This window comes from Loxodonta africana, chromosome 7 (genome assembly GCF_030014295.1).
Source record: "Loxodonta africana isolate mLoxAfr1 chromosome 7, mLoxAfr1.hap2, whole genome shotgun sequence".
Taxonomy (NCBI): domain Eukaryota; kingdom Metazoa; phylum Chordata; class Mammalia; order Proboscidea; family Elephantidae; genus Loxodonta; species Loxodonta africana.
In genome coordinates, this window is record NC_087348.1 from 113,766,359 (window position 1) to 113,781,367 (window position 15,009).

The 15,009-nt window shown below is 38.3% G+C and overlaps 1 protein-coding gene across 6 annotated transcripts in view; it reads right to left on the reverse strand.

Moving 5' to 3' along the window:
* Positions 1-856: 856 nt before the first annotated feature.
* The window catches only part of MRE11 (MRE11 homolog, double strand break repair nuclease), an 87,796-nt gene continuing 73,643 nt past the window's right edge, over positions 857-15,009 (reverse strand). For 3 of the 6 annotated variants that reach the window (XM_064288832.1, XM_023554724.2, XM_010595392.3), the window contains exons 19-20: positions 11,043-11,118; positions 868-8,679 (exon numbers count right to left, since the gene is read on the reverse strand). In XM_064288832.1, the coding sequence (XP_064144902.1) occupies positions 8,623-8,679; positions 11,043-11,118 (133 nt within the window). In that variant the 3' untranslated portion in view covers positions 868-8,622. Of the gene's footprint in view, positions 8,680-11,042; positions 11,119-15,009 lie in introns of all 6 variants that reach the window. The other 3 variants (XM_064288830.1, XM_064288833.1, XM_064288831.1) reach the window with 3 other exon arrangements.

The window sequence follows — 15,009 nt, forward strand, 5'->3', positions numbered from 1 at the left end:
TACACACAGAACTATTAAGGGGTAAAGGAGTATGAGGTGGCAACCTACTCTCAAAAAAATGAGAAAAAAATTATATGACTTGACAACTAACAGCAAAAAAAAAAAAAAAAAGTGTGTGTATATACATGTTTGTATATAAACCAAAAAACCAAACCTACTGCCGTTGAGTCGATTCCAACTATAGCAGCCCTATAGGACAGAGTAGAACTGACCCATAGAGTTTCCAAGGAACGCCTGGTGGGTTTGAACTACTGACCTTTTGGTTAGCAGCTGTAGCACTTAACCTCTACACCACCAGGGTTTGCTGTTTGTATATAGATATATATATATAAAACCAAAAACCAAACTCATTGCCATGGAGTCAATTCCAATTCATAGCGACCCTATAGGACAGAGTAGAACTGCCCCATAGGGTTTCCAAGGAGTGGCTAGTGGATTCGAACTCCTAACCCCTGTACCACCAGGGTTCCATGGATATATACACACACACACATACACAAACACACACGTATATAGAAGGAGAGAAAAAAAAAGGAAAAGAGAATGACAAAATGTTAAAAATTGATGAATCTGAGTAAAGGGTAAAAAGCTCTGTATTATTTCAAATTTTCTGTAAATCTGATGTTATTTCAAAATTAAATGTTTTTAAAATGTGCTCTGGACTTAAAGCACTACTAAAAAACTCAGAAATCAGGATTGGAATAATAAATTATTGGGGCCTTGAGGTATGCCTATAATGGATTGATATCAATGTTTATTTATTTCCAATCTTAAATTTTTACGAAAAAACCAAGGCAAGGCATTTTCATGAATGTAAACTGAAGGCCTTCCTTTCACAAGCTGCGAGCCGTATCTCCAGGCTACCAAAGGACCAACAGAAATGCAGTTGTGCCTCTCATTTAGCAATGACTTTTTGCCTCTAGCAAAATTTGCTCAAATGCACTAATAGGTAGACTGGAGTTTATAAGCTTGTAGTGTGGCAAATACGGACTTTTAAATATAACAAACATGAAACCCTTGAAATTAAGCAGGCAGTGTGATCAAGGGTCCTTATGCACTGGTTTTGGGTGTCTGCATATGAGTCATCAGGACTGCACCTCAGCTCTGAGAGACAGAACAAAGCGTGGCCTGGTTCAGCCAGTCTAATAACCATTGTGCCTCGTTCAGCAAATCAATCATGAGCGTAATTGCCAGACAAGAGGCCCTTGAAAATCACTTTCCACTTCTGCCATCAAGGCACCATAGATTAAGTATTCTTCTACTTGACCCAAACTGAGCAATAACATTTAAATTACACATTGGAAACCAGTACGTTTTCTCTCAAAATGAACAATAATGGTTCAATAAAAAGCGGTTGACAAGGCAGATGTGGAAAACTCAGGATGTCAAGATAGGTACCAAGGTGAGTACGTACCTTGACATAAGGACTGAAAGATTTCGTTTATGATTTGGGATTCTAATTCAACAATTTCTTTCGGTTGTCGTACCAAGAATAATTGGAGAAATATGTATCAAATTTTTGACAGGTTATGTCTGGGGAGAAACGCACACTTTGTGATGCATATTTCAATGTCTGAATCTTGAACAGTAAATACGCATTGGTTTTATAACTTAAAAACAGCTAAAAATCAGATCTAGTGATCAGTCATGGTAAACATATACACGTGCACACATGGCAATACCAAGCTACGTGAACCAGCTTCAGAGAGATCAAACTAGGATACTAGTATTTTCACACCTTGCTAATGAACACTGAGTTCAAAAACATTAAAAGGAAACTAGGTAAGAAAATGAGGAAATCTGAACAGTTTTCATTCAAGAATACAGAAGCTCTTTGGACTCAAAAAATCAAATCTTTATTACATAAAACTTCCATAATTTTAATGGCAGTTAGTTTTAAAAAGCCACAAAATGCTATGGAATTAATGCTATGCATGTGACAGATGCAAAAAAAGGCTATCAGATTATTTCTTGGAAAAGTTATCTTTAAATGTAATATGTTTCAAAGAGAAAATGTTACATTGGGAGACTGTTTTTACTCAAATTTCCTTAATAAGGATTTTTCTGTTTATTAAGACATTAAACATTTTCTTCTTGAACTTTTGTAAGTCAAACCCATCAAACTGACAATTTCCCTATTAACATGCTGAGCTAGGTGAAATATGTAAAGCAATTTACATATAAGATTAGAAGGCTGATTTTGGTATTACTGCACGGATTTAGTATTACTGCATAGGTTTCAAATTTATTGCAAAACTACCCTTTCTTAATTTCAGATTTGCAGTTGCATCATCCTAACTGCATCTAATGGTGGAAGCACCTCCTTGTGGTACGAGGAAGGGCATCTAAATTACAGAAGTCAGGACTGGTTATCTAGAGGAGAGGAGGCAAGTACGCTAGCTGGACTTCTGGGCACTACAGCAGCTGCTAACTGAAAGGTCGGTGCTTCGAACCTACCAGCTGCTCCTCCGGAGAAAAGACCTGGCAATCTGCTCCGTAAAGATTACAGTCTAAGAAACCCTATAGGGTAGTTCTACTCTATCCTATGGGGTCACTTTGAGTTGAACTCGACAACAGTAATGTTCTACTTCTTGACCTGTATAGTAATAACAAGACTGCTCACTATACACAGTGAGTGCCAGAGCTCCATGGGACTGCCTTGTTTTTCTGGGTCTTGCAAATTTTCCGCCTTTGACAGGGTGCAGTCTTACCACTTCTATATCATCCATTTTAGTGGGGAATATTTTATCTTCCTTCTCTGACAGGTTTCTCTCTTACATAGGTTCCAGCTTTCACAGGTTTTACTGTAATTGTTAAACTGTATGTACACATATTTGTGTGTGTATATATATACATACACACATACACACACACATGTGTGTGTGTATATATATATATATACCACTCACCTGTCAGTTTGTTGTACTGTGGTGGCTTGCGTGTTGCTGTGATGCTGGAAGCTATGCCACCAATATTTCAAACACCAGCAAGGTCCATCTTGATGGACAGGTTTCAGTGGAGCTTCCAGACTAAGACAGCCTAGGAAGAATGACCTGGCAGTCTACTTCTGAAAAAACTGACAAGTGAAAACCTTATGAATATTAGTGAACATTGTCTGATGCAGTGCCAGGAGATGAGACCCTCAGGTTGAAAGGCACTCAAAATATGACAGGGAAGAGCTGCCTCCTCAAAGCAGAGTCAATCTTAATGATGTGGATGGAGTCAAGCTTTCCGGACTGTCACTTGATAAACAGAATATTTCAAAGGGTGGCTTGAGACAACCAAGTATTATAACGAAAGCTGCAAAGACCTGGAGTTAGAAAACCAAAAGGGAAGAACACACTCGGCATTTCCTAAGCTGAAAGAAAAATTTAAGCCTAGAAGTTGCAATTCTGAAGGATTCTATAGGCAAAATATTTAATGACGCAGAGAATATGAAAAGCACATGGAAGGAATACACAGCCACTACACCAAAAAGAATTGGTCGACATTCAACCATTTTAGGAGGTAGAATACGATCAAGAACTGATGCTATTAAAGAAAGAAGTCCAAGCTGCACTGAAGGCACTGGTGAAAAACAAGGCTCCAGGAACTGATGGAAAACCAACTGAGACGTTTCAACAAATGCAGCGCTGGAGGTGCTCACTCATCTATGTCAAGAAATTTGGAAGAAAGCTACTTGGCCAACCAACAGGAAGAGATCCATATTTGTGCCCATTTCAAAGAAAGGTGATCCGCTAGAAGGCGAAAATTACCGAACAATATCATTAATACCACACCCAAGTAACATTTAGCTCAAGGTAATTCAAAAACGGTTGCGGCAGCACATGGACCGAGAACTGCCAGAAATTCAAGCCAGATTCAGAAGAGGACATGGAAGGAGGGATATCATTGCTGACGTCAGATGGACCTTGGCTGAAAGCAGAGAACACGAGGAAGATATTTGCCTGTGTTTTATTAACTATGCAAAGCCATTCGATTGTGTGAATCATAACAAATTATGGATAACATTGTGAAGAATGGGAATTCCAGAACACTTCTGTTCACGAGGAACCTATACATAGACCAAGAGGCAGTCGTTCAAACAGAACAAGGGGATACTGCCTTGTTTAAAATCAGGAAAGGTGTGCGCCAGGGTTGTATCTTTCACCATACTTATTGCATGTGTATGCTGACCAAATAATCCAAGAGGCTAGATTATATGAAGAATGAGGCAACAGGACTGGAGAAAGACTCATTAACAACCTGTGATATGCAGATGACACAACCTTGCTTGCTAAAAGCAAAGAGGACTTGAAGCACTTACTACTGATGAAGATCAAAGACTACAGCGTTCAGTATGGATCAACTGAAAAGAAAAAAAAACAACCATTGCTGGTGACTTGATTCCAATTCACAGTGACTGTACAGGACAGAGCAGAACTGCCCCATAGGACTTCCAATGCTGTAAATATCGAGTGCTTTAACCACTGCACCAGCATGACACCTTCAGGATGGATTATACCTCAACATAAAGAAAAATCTTCACAACTAGACCAACAAGCAACATCATGATAGAGATAATACTGTGGTTGTCAAGGATTTCATTTTACTTGGATTCACAGTTAACACCCACGGAAGCAGCAGTCAAATCAAACAACAGATTGCATTGGGCAAATCCACTGCAAAAGACCTCATTAAAGTGTTAAAAAGCAAAAATGTCACTTTGAAGGACTAAGGTGTGTCTGACCCAAGTCATGGTATTTTCAATAGCATGATATGCAAAAGCTGGACAGTGAACATGGAAGACTGAAGAATTGACACACTTGAATTATGGTGTTGGCAAAGGATATTGAATATACCATGGACTGCCAGAAGAATGAACAAGTCTATCTTGGAAGCACAGCCAGAATGCTCCTTAGAAGCAAGGATGGCGAGAGTTTGTCTCATGCACTTTGGACATGTTATTACGAGGGACCAGTCCCTGGAGAAGAACATCACGCTTGGTCAGTCAAAGAGAAGACCCTCAATAAGGCTGATTGACACAACGGGTGCAACAATGGGCTCAAACGTAACGATTGTGAGAATGATGCAGGACTGGGCAGTGTTTTGTTCTGTTGTACACAGGGTCACTACAAGTTGGAACCAACTCGACAGCACCTAACGACAACATATATAAACCAAAAAAACCAAATTCGTTGCCATCGAGTTGATTCCGACTCATGGTGACCCTATAGGTCAGAGTAGAACTGTCCCCTAGAGTTTCCAAGGAGCGCCCGGTGGACTTGAACTACCAACCTCTTGGTTAGCAGCCATATCACTTAACCACTAAGCCACAAGGGTTTCCACAACAAACATAATCAAAAAACCCAAACCAGTTGCCGTCAAGTCAATTCCTACTCATAGCAACCCTGTAGCACAGAGCAGAACTGCCCCAAAGGGTTTCCAAAGAATGGCTGGTGGATTCGAACTACTGACCTTTTTGGTTAGCTGCCAATGTGTTAACCACCGTGCCACCAGGTATATATGTGTGTGTGTATATGTATATATGTAGATATATAAATATTTTACTGGCTTTTCTGTTTATATTTCACAATTCCTAAAGTTGAGAAAAAATTTTTTAAATGTACATGAATTAAAGGTTGCGTGTTTACATCCCTGAATTTTCTAAGCACCAGTAACATTTCCTAGAATTTTCCAGAACTACAATGCACTCTTAAACTTGTAAATGGACTATTGCATTTTTATGATAGGAAATAAAACACCAAAAAAGAGAGGAAAAAAAAATTCTTTGGTTAAGTGACAGGATTCCCTACAGACATTTTTCTCAGAATGTTTTCATCACTGCTGTCTCACAGTCTCCAAGATTATCTGCAGGTCTCTGGAATCATCTGAAAGACAACTACACACCCACACCAACATGTCTGAAAATTGTAAAAAGAATTAGATTTTGCTGCATCAGTACAGAATATCAGTTAAATATGCGGTATATTTAACTATGCAACAATAATTAATCAAAAGGTGTTTCTTTCACATTTTAATTATCTTATTTCCAGGGCTTGACACACACTGCTGTTGTTGTATCCCATGGGGTCAATTCCAACCCACAGCGGTCCTACAGGACAGAGTAGAATTGCCCCATAGGGTTTCCAAGGCTGTGAATCTTTATGGGAGCAGGTCACCAGGTCTTTTTTTCCCGTGGAAGGGTGAGTGGGTTCAAACCACCAACCTTCCCAGTAGCAGCCGAGCACTTTAACCACTGCGCCAGTACTATTCACAAAATGACTTGAATTAGCTGTAGAGATTTTCACCCTCTGTAACTGCCATGGAATCACTCTCCTTGGCAGCTAACTGCAGCACATTTAGCAGCTCTTTCATACTCTAGAGCAATTTTTAAAAAGGGAGAAAGCCTTATTAGGGTACTTTTGGGACATCTCCTCACTACCACCCTCACCAGCCATTACCTAACTGGCAGTGGAGAAGAGCTATTAGCTGACGCTGCCTATAGCTCAGTCTGACAGTCAGTGTGCCATGTGTTGGGACTGCCACCCCGTACCAGCTTCCACGCCATCATGGAAAACAACTACCACCCCTAACTGAATCTCTCCTTGGTTCAGGTACTGGGGACATTAGAGTTAAATTCCACTAATGATGTGGGTAGATCTGGCTGAGAATACTGCACAGGACAATGCCTTCTAGTGAGTTAATGCTATTGGCATTGGCTAAAATCATCCTTATACTCACGTGTAGAAACCCTGGTAGCATAGTGGTTAAGTGCTATGGCTGCTAACCAAAAGGTGGGCAGTTCAAATCCACCAGTCGCTCCTTGGAAACTTTGGGGGAAGTTCTACTCTGTCCTATAGGGTCGCTACGAGCTGGAATCGACTCAAAGGCAACGGGTTCAGGCATGAAAAATATTTTTTAAGAAACTCATTAGAATGTTTTATTACAAGTTTTGACTTAGGCCATTTCAAAGATGCTATAATATAGAGGCAGCTGCTATCCAAATGTTCTTTTATAATTTGACATATCTCAAGTATGACTATTCTGATAGTCATGAATGTTGCTGAGTCAACTGTTTCTGCCGAAGAAGAAATGTCAGGCTTCTGTACAGTCAAACCTACGCCTTCCTTAAGGAGTATTTAAATATAGCTACCTCATAAGATTAAAACAAAAAATATTCTCAGGGGCCTTTTTACATAGTAAGATTATTTAATTTAAATTTAAAGAGAAATTTTTTTTCCCCTTTAAAACAATTAAGAAAAAGGAAACTTAATATGGGCTACTTCACTAAGATTTCCAAAACTGCTCGTTCAGAGATGTTTTATATGAACCACTGGTAAGATAAAAATATCATTGAGAAATCTTGGCATTAATGTTCCACAGAAGTTATATTTGAATATTTTAATCTAATGAAACCATAATGTTCAACAGACTACTCTATCTCAAAAAAGTTCTTCAATATTTTCCAAAATGATATTTAAAAAAATTTTTTTAACCCTTTTCTTCTTAGAAACAGATAAAAAGAGAAGAATTATAAACGACAGAGAATAACAGAGAAAACTACTACCACTCAATGGGAACATAGCCTTTCAGCATCTTTGCTACAAGTGGAGTAACTCAAGGTACGTCTGACAGACTGTTCTTTTTTTTTTTTTGATATCCGAGACTTTTAATTGTATTACTCATCCCTCCCAAGGAGAGCTGAGATTTTTAGATAGGTGGCCTGCCATTGACTGCAGGTGATTATTACATGGTAATATCGATTACCCTTTTTTCTATTATTCATAACCTTAGACTAAGATTTTAAATCATACTAACTAATATGTTCTCATAATTTTTGAACATCCTTTTTTAAAATAATTTTTATTGTGCTTCCAGTGAAAGTTTACAAATCGAGTCAGTCTCTCACATAAAAACTTACATACACCTTGCTACATCAGACTGTTCTATTTTTAATACAAACTTACATCTTATTTTTGAAGTACAAGGTACATCTCATCATCCAAAATCTCAGAAGCTGATACTGTAACAAGCATTAGAAAAAGAAAACATACTTAGCAACAAACAGCTTAGGTGCTATTTCACATATATTTTTTTACCTACAGGAAATTCAGAATCTCTAAAGAAGTTAAATTTTATAAGCTGTTTTCCTCAAATTTGGTTAAATGTAACCACATTAAAATACTGGCATAGTCTTTGATCATGAAGCAGAAATGTTTAATGGTAGATTTACTTTCTCCTTCACTCAAGAATGATATTTAAGCAAAGCTCTTCATAAGTAAGATGAACACTAATACATGTCAGGAAAATAACATTCTAAATTTTACAGGAGCATCCCCAGGTTATATTAACAACCATATTAAAAATAAGGAGGAAAAAAGCTATTATGTTCTTGAGCTGAGAAGTTTCTCAAATAATGGAATCATGTTCAGGAAATACTATTCAAAAATATAGTTAAGTTCTTATACATCACTTCTCTGTTAAGCAAGCTTCTTTTGAATTCTTCAGTCAAGAGCAACACTTAAAAAAAAAGGAGCTATCTGACAACTATTCCTAAGAAAATTCTTCAGCTGTAAACTCTTGCTTGCAACATTTCAATTCTTCCTGAATTCTGAACATTTCTAAGTGACATTAAAATTATTATCTTCTGGTTCTTCTTAAAGAATTAATGTTCATAAAAGGGTCATCATCATCATCCTGCAATGACATAAAAATGCAATGTTAGTGATCATTCCTGTACTTCATTAAGACAGAAGTTTTTATGGGCAAAACAAGAGTCATTTTCTCCTTTCATGGGGGGGGGGTGGGCGGAGAGAACACATTTTTCTATGTCCTTTAAAAATGTGAATAGCTTGTCTATATGTTATCTTCTCTCTTCCTTCCTTTCTTAATAGCTACTTCAGTGTTGAAACAAGTAAGTCCAATTAAATTCTCAGTGCACATAAATAAACCTCTAGGGGATAGGGATGAAGAAGTGAAGCGCAGGACATTTTAAGGGCAGTAAGACTATTCAACGGCAGCGGGGTTTTTTAAGACTATTCTGCCGGATACTGTCATGGTGGATCTATGATGTTACGCATCTGTCAAAACCCACAGGACTGCACAGCACGAAGAACAACTCTAAAGTAAAGCACGGACTTTAATCAATATTGGTTCATCGACTGTAACAAGTGCAAGACATTAAAATAATAGGAGGAACTGCATGCAGGTGGGAGGCGGTATAGGAAACTCTGTACTTGCTGTACGATTGTTCTATAATCCTAATACTACTCTAAAATATAAAGTGCATTAAAAAAAAGTTTTAAACAAGAAAAAGAATTATCCTGTTCTCTCTTTCTGTGTATACCTACACTACATATACACATTTCTTTCAATTATTAACCTTCGTAAAGGCAAATCAGTATGGGTGAGCCAGAAAAATTATTACTCCTCAAATCATTACTATTTGTTTTTTCAATAGGTTTTGTCCCACTTATATTTTATTACTGGTATATCTGCTGCTCTGGACAATTCAGAGCCAAGAAAATAATGAAGCCACATGGAGAAGCTCTAACTCAGAAAGAGGTGTAATTCTTGTTTCGCTATTACCCATTCAATGCTAGAAATAGCTAGCTACTCCCGGATTGATGCAAGAAAAAACCGAGCAAAGCAATCTTTCAAACATTTTTTGGGAAAAGCTGATGAAGTATTTCGGTTTCAAAGCTTTCTCATGCTGCTGAGCTTCAGATTATATGCAAAGTCAAAATAAACAGGAATACTGGATATTATTTAGGAACTTAACTAAACAGAATAAAAACTAACAAATCTTAGATAAGCCAAGTTATATATTTGATGTGGATACTGTAAAATTGATTCTTATGTATTCTATAAATACTCAAAAGAGAAAAGCTAACTTTTTACAAATTTTTGTTTTATTTTTAAGACATTAATAAAAAGCGATAATTATTTGGTGTCATTTGGATTCACTGGTGGTATTACCACATTGAAATGTTGCCTACAGTAGTTATCTCTGGTGAGAAATGCATGCCTTGAGATACAGAAATCCACTCTCATCTACTGATTTATTCTCTGCTGTCAAACACAGAAATTGCTAATAAACCAGAGATAAACACAAAACGAAATAGAGAATGTGCTAGTAGTTCTTCTTTGCAGTTAACATGAACCAGCTTACGGTTTTAGCTCTGACATGTAACCATGTGCTTATTTAGATGCTTTGAACTTAACAAACAAGTCAGCAATGGCTGACCTCCCTCTCATGGGCAACATGTTATTAGATGGGTAGATTGAGCTTTCCCTGCCATTTTTCTCTGCTGCCTGCGTTTGGGTTGAGTCCTCTCCTCAAGCTGCTTCAAAACCACAGCTGGGATACAGCGAACAAGATAGAAACAGATGAAGTTCCAAATCTGGGAAGTTCCCAAAAACTTGGGGAGGCCTCTCAAATGGCAGCCATGGAAGTGAGGCAAAGGCCGGTATCATTTGGTCATGTATCTTTAATTCAACTTAATTGAAAAACAAATGAATAAAGGCAAGAGGCAAGTATTTCTTCCTATTCCTTCTCATTCAAGTTAGAAGAGATTTTTTGGTTTTCTGGTTCAGGCACCATATTGAATTTAAGGTCCTTCCATACGACCTCCCAGGTAGTATCTCAGTTAACGCCTACAGACTTCTGTGACATAAAAATCACGGCCACGTATCACCTTGTACAAGATACATGGAGAGCACAAAGTGGGCACTTAATAAATAATCTCTTAAAACAATATTAAAAGCTTCTGGAATATCATCATGATCATAAGCATTTTTCCAGAGACAAATGACAAAAGCTGGCAAAAACTATTCTGATCTTACTGTTAACTGGGCAAATTAGTAAGAGCTGAGTAACAACCATATTTCAAATATTCACAAATATGAAAATATCTGAAAAAATTACATTTATGGACGCTTAACAGATGTTACTTATTGACTACAGTTCAAAACAATATTGTCAGTGAAATTAAGCAGCAGTGCCTATTTACATTTTAAAAACAGTTAAAAATTAACATTTAACAATATGACTTTATTACCTCATCTGATTCAAAATCGACCCCTTTAGCTATCTGGACCTGGGACACGCGTTTGCTGGATGATACGCCTGGCCTCCTGAGGCAAAAACATGGAAAACAAAGAAAATGAACCATGGAATTTATCAAAAGTGCCTACTACAGAATTTATCAAATTTAGCTAAGTTTTTCAATCTAGTGGCAGTCATGAATAAAAATAACTAATACAATTCGTTTCAACCAATCTGAGAGGCAGTAGGACTTAATGGTTAGGAAAAGGATTCCGGGGCTGAGATCTGAATTCCAGTTTTGCCATTTACTAGCTGTGTGGCCTTGGACAAGCTACTTAATCTCTCTGTGCCTCAATTTTCTCATCTGTAGAGGGTAACAATAGTACCTACCTCATCAAAAAAAAAAACAAAAAACCAAACTCGTTGCATTGGTCAATTCCAACTCATAGCGACCCCACCTCACTGGTTTTTTTTAAAGATTAAATGTGTTAATATACTTAAATATGTGATACAGTACCTAGTACATTTATTATTATAGTTCTTAGATGTATTAAAATGTATCTACCACATCCCCCACTTCTGAAAACTGTGACATTAAAATATTTTTTATTCAAACCTCAGTTACGTTTCTGTAATAGGATAAAAGGATCTTAGGAAAGGCTCACCACTCTCCAGAGTTGCCTCACTGCTTGTATTACCTGTGTTCAATCCAATTTAAACAGCAAATACTTAGAGTGTTTATTCCTTGCCAGGTACTATGATAAAAATCAGTGAACAAGAAAATCATGATTCCTACCCTTACGAAGCTTAACTATGGTAATGGAACTCTTATACCTATACATGTTTTTATTAATAAAGAGTTGTAAATCATTTTAGATCAGGAGCCAGCAAACTATGTTCCCTGGGTTAGATCCAGTCTATTTTATTACCACTTGTAAGCTAACTGATGTTTTTCACCTTTTGAAATGGTTACATTTTAAATGGCTATACAGGGACTACTAACAGCCTTCATTTGATTTTGCCTCTTGGTCCACAGAATCTAAAATGTTAACTATTCAGCCCTTTAAGAAAGTTTGCCAACTTCTGTCTTAAATGATAGAAAGACAGAGCAGTGTTTGTGAAATCCCAACCAAAAATTTTAACTTGCTCTGGGATGTTATTATACCAAAAGAAATACGTCCGAAGGTCTTGTCAGGCAAATAAGCGTAAAGGGGTGAAGAGTAAAGGGGGTCTAGGAGCCCTGGTGGTGCAGTGGTTAAAGCACTCAGCTGCTCATCCAAAGGTTGGTGGTTTGAACCCACCAGCCACTCTGTGGCAGAAAGAAGTGGCGGTCTGCTTCCTTAAAATTTACAGCTTTGGAAACCCTATGGGACAGCTCTACTCTGTCCAACAGGGTCAGTATGAGTCAGAATTGACTGGACAGCAGTGGGTTGAGGGGATGAGGGGGTAAAGGGAACCTTATGTCAGAGAGCAACAGAAAAATCCACAGGTCCTTATGCACAAAAGTAAAGGACAAGAGGATTTGATGAGCAAATCTGAAAAGCAACAAGGCTTCTGAGATAGAGGACTGTGAATTTATCAATGGATCCATCTGGGGGAGTCCCAATCTCTTGTATCTGACCTAAGCAAAGAATTGGTCAGGTGTTGACTTGTTTCCACCTGTGACAGAAAGAGGCAGGCCATCAAGAGAAGAAGCCACAGTGCCAAAGTTGGCAAGTTAGGTTGCTGTGCTGTTGTTGGGGCTGGGGAAGAGCAAGGGGAGGCAGCTGAGACTTGTAGAAAAAAATACCCACTGGGATCTGACCCTGCTTTCTGATGTTTTCTCAGGAAAATAACCAATGGGGCCCAGAAACACACCAAGCACCTATGGTGGGCCCTGGCTTCTTTAATCATGGCAACAGCCATAATCTGGTTCATAACAATACTATGAGGTAAATACTATTATCTCCATTTAAAAAATAAGGGTGCTGAGGCCCAGAGGAATCAAATAACTTGCCTAAGGTCCATCTCTAGTAAGTGGCAGAGCTTAAATGCTATAAATTATAAGTGAAAAAACCATAAGCACTGTGTCACCATTAAATAATTCTGTAAAAACAGTGTAAATTATTGTCATCCAGTTAGTCATCAGAAACACAAATCTGCCAAGGCTGATTTCAGATTTGTTTCCCAAACGTCAATTTCTAAATGTTGTTGTTGTTAGGTGCCATTGAGTTGGTACCGACTCCTAGCAACCCTATGTACTACAGAACGTAACACTGCCCGGTCCTCCACCATGCTCACAATCGTTGTTATGCTTAAGTCCATTGTTGCAGCCACTGTGTCAGTCCATCTCGTTGAGCGTCTTCCTCTTTTCGGCTGACCCTGTACTCTGCCAAGCACGATGTCCTTCTCCAAGGACTGATCCCTCCTGATAACATGTTCAAAATATGTGAGATGCAGTCTCGCCATCTTTGCTTTTAAGGAGCATTCTGGTTGTACTTCTTCCAAGACAGATTTGTTCGTTCTTTTGGCAATTCAATATTCTTTACCAACACCACAATTCAAAGGTGTCAATTCTTCAGTCTTCCTTATTCATTGTCCAGCTTTCGCGTGTATAAGATGCGAACGAAAATACGATGGCTTGGGTCGGGCGCACCTTAGTCTTCAAGGTGACATCTTTGTCCAACGCAATGCATCTCTTGATTTCTTGACTGCTGCTTCCGTAGGTGTTGATTGTGAATCCAAGTAAAATGAAATCCTTGACAACTTCAATCTTTTCTCTGTTTATCATGATAATGCTTATCAGTCCAGTTGTGAGAATTTCTGTTTTCTTTATGTTGAGGTGTAATCCATACTGAAGGCTGTGGTCTTTGATCTTCATCAGTAAGTGCTTTAGATCCTCTTCACTTTCAGCAAGCAAGGTTGAGTCATCTGCATAACACAGGCTGTTAATGAGTCTTCCTCCAATCCTGATACCCCATTCTTCTTCATATAGTCCAGCTTCTCAGATTATCTGCTCGGCACACAGATTGAATAGGTATGGCGAAGGATACAACCCTGATACACACCTTTCCTGACTTTATACCACACAGTATCCTCTTGTTCTGTTCAAACAACTGCCTCTCGATCTATGTACAAATTCCTCATGAACACAATTACATGTTCTAGAATTCCCATCCTTCGCAATGTTATCCATAATCTGTTATGACCCACACAGTCGAATGCCTTTGCATAGTCAATAAAACACAGGGAAACATCTTTCTGGTATTCTCTGCTTTCAGCCAGGATCCATCTGACATCAGCAATGATATCCCTGGTTCCATGTCCTCTTCTGAACTTCTAAATAGCCTCTCATACTTTAAATGATTTTTACTACTTGCACATGGCTTAAGAACTTCATCTATTATCTTAAGAAGCAGCAGCAGGGATGAATTCTGGAACAGAATGCCTGGCTTGTGTAACTTTAAGGTAAGTTACTTAGACTAATTGTGCTTCACTTTCTTCGTACGTACAATGGGGATAATAAAGTCGTAACTATATCTACTTCCTGAGGTGGTTATGGGCATCAAATGAGCTCACAGCAGCACCTGACACATAGGAAGTGCTGGACAATTGCCATTTATTATTCTTGTTACTTCATAACTGAGAAATCAACACATACTTTGCCTACTGAAAAACAGACAGTTCAAAAGGGTAGCAAAATCAAGATTTTTTTCTTTGATGCCTTTAGACATATGTTAACATGCCAAACTATTACTTTCATTAGTTCCAATGATGAAAAAAAATTGTTGCTGTTGCCTGCCATCGAGGCTGCCATGAAGTCGGCCCCTGACTCATGGGACCCCCGTGCACAATGGAACGAAATGCCGCCTGGTCCTGTGCCATCCCCATGATTGGCTGCCTATCAGACCGCTGTGATCCGTAGCATTTTCACTGGCTTATTTCTTGAAGTATCGTATTTTTACACATATAATGCACGCCTTCTACATCTGTTTGCCAAC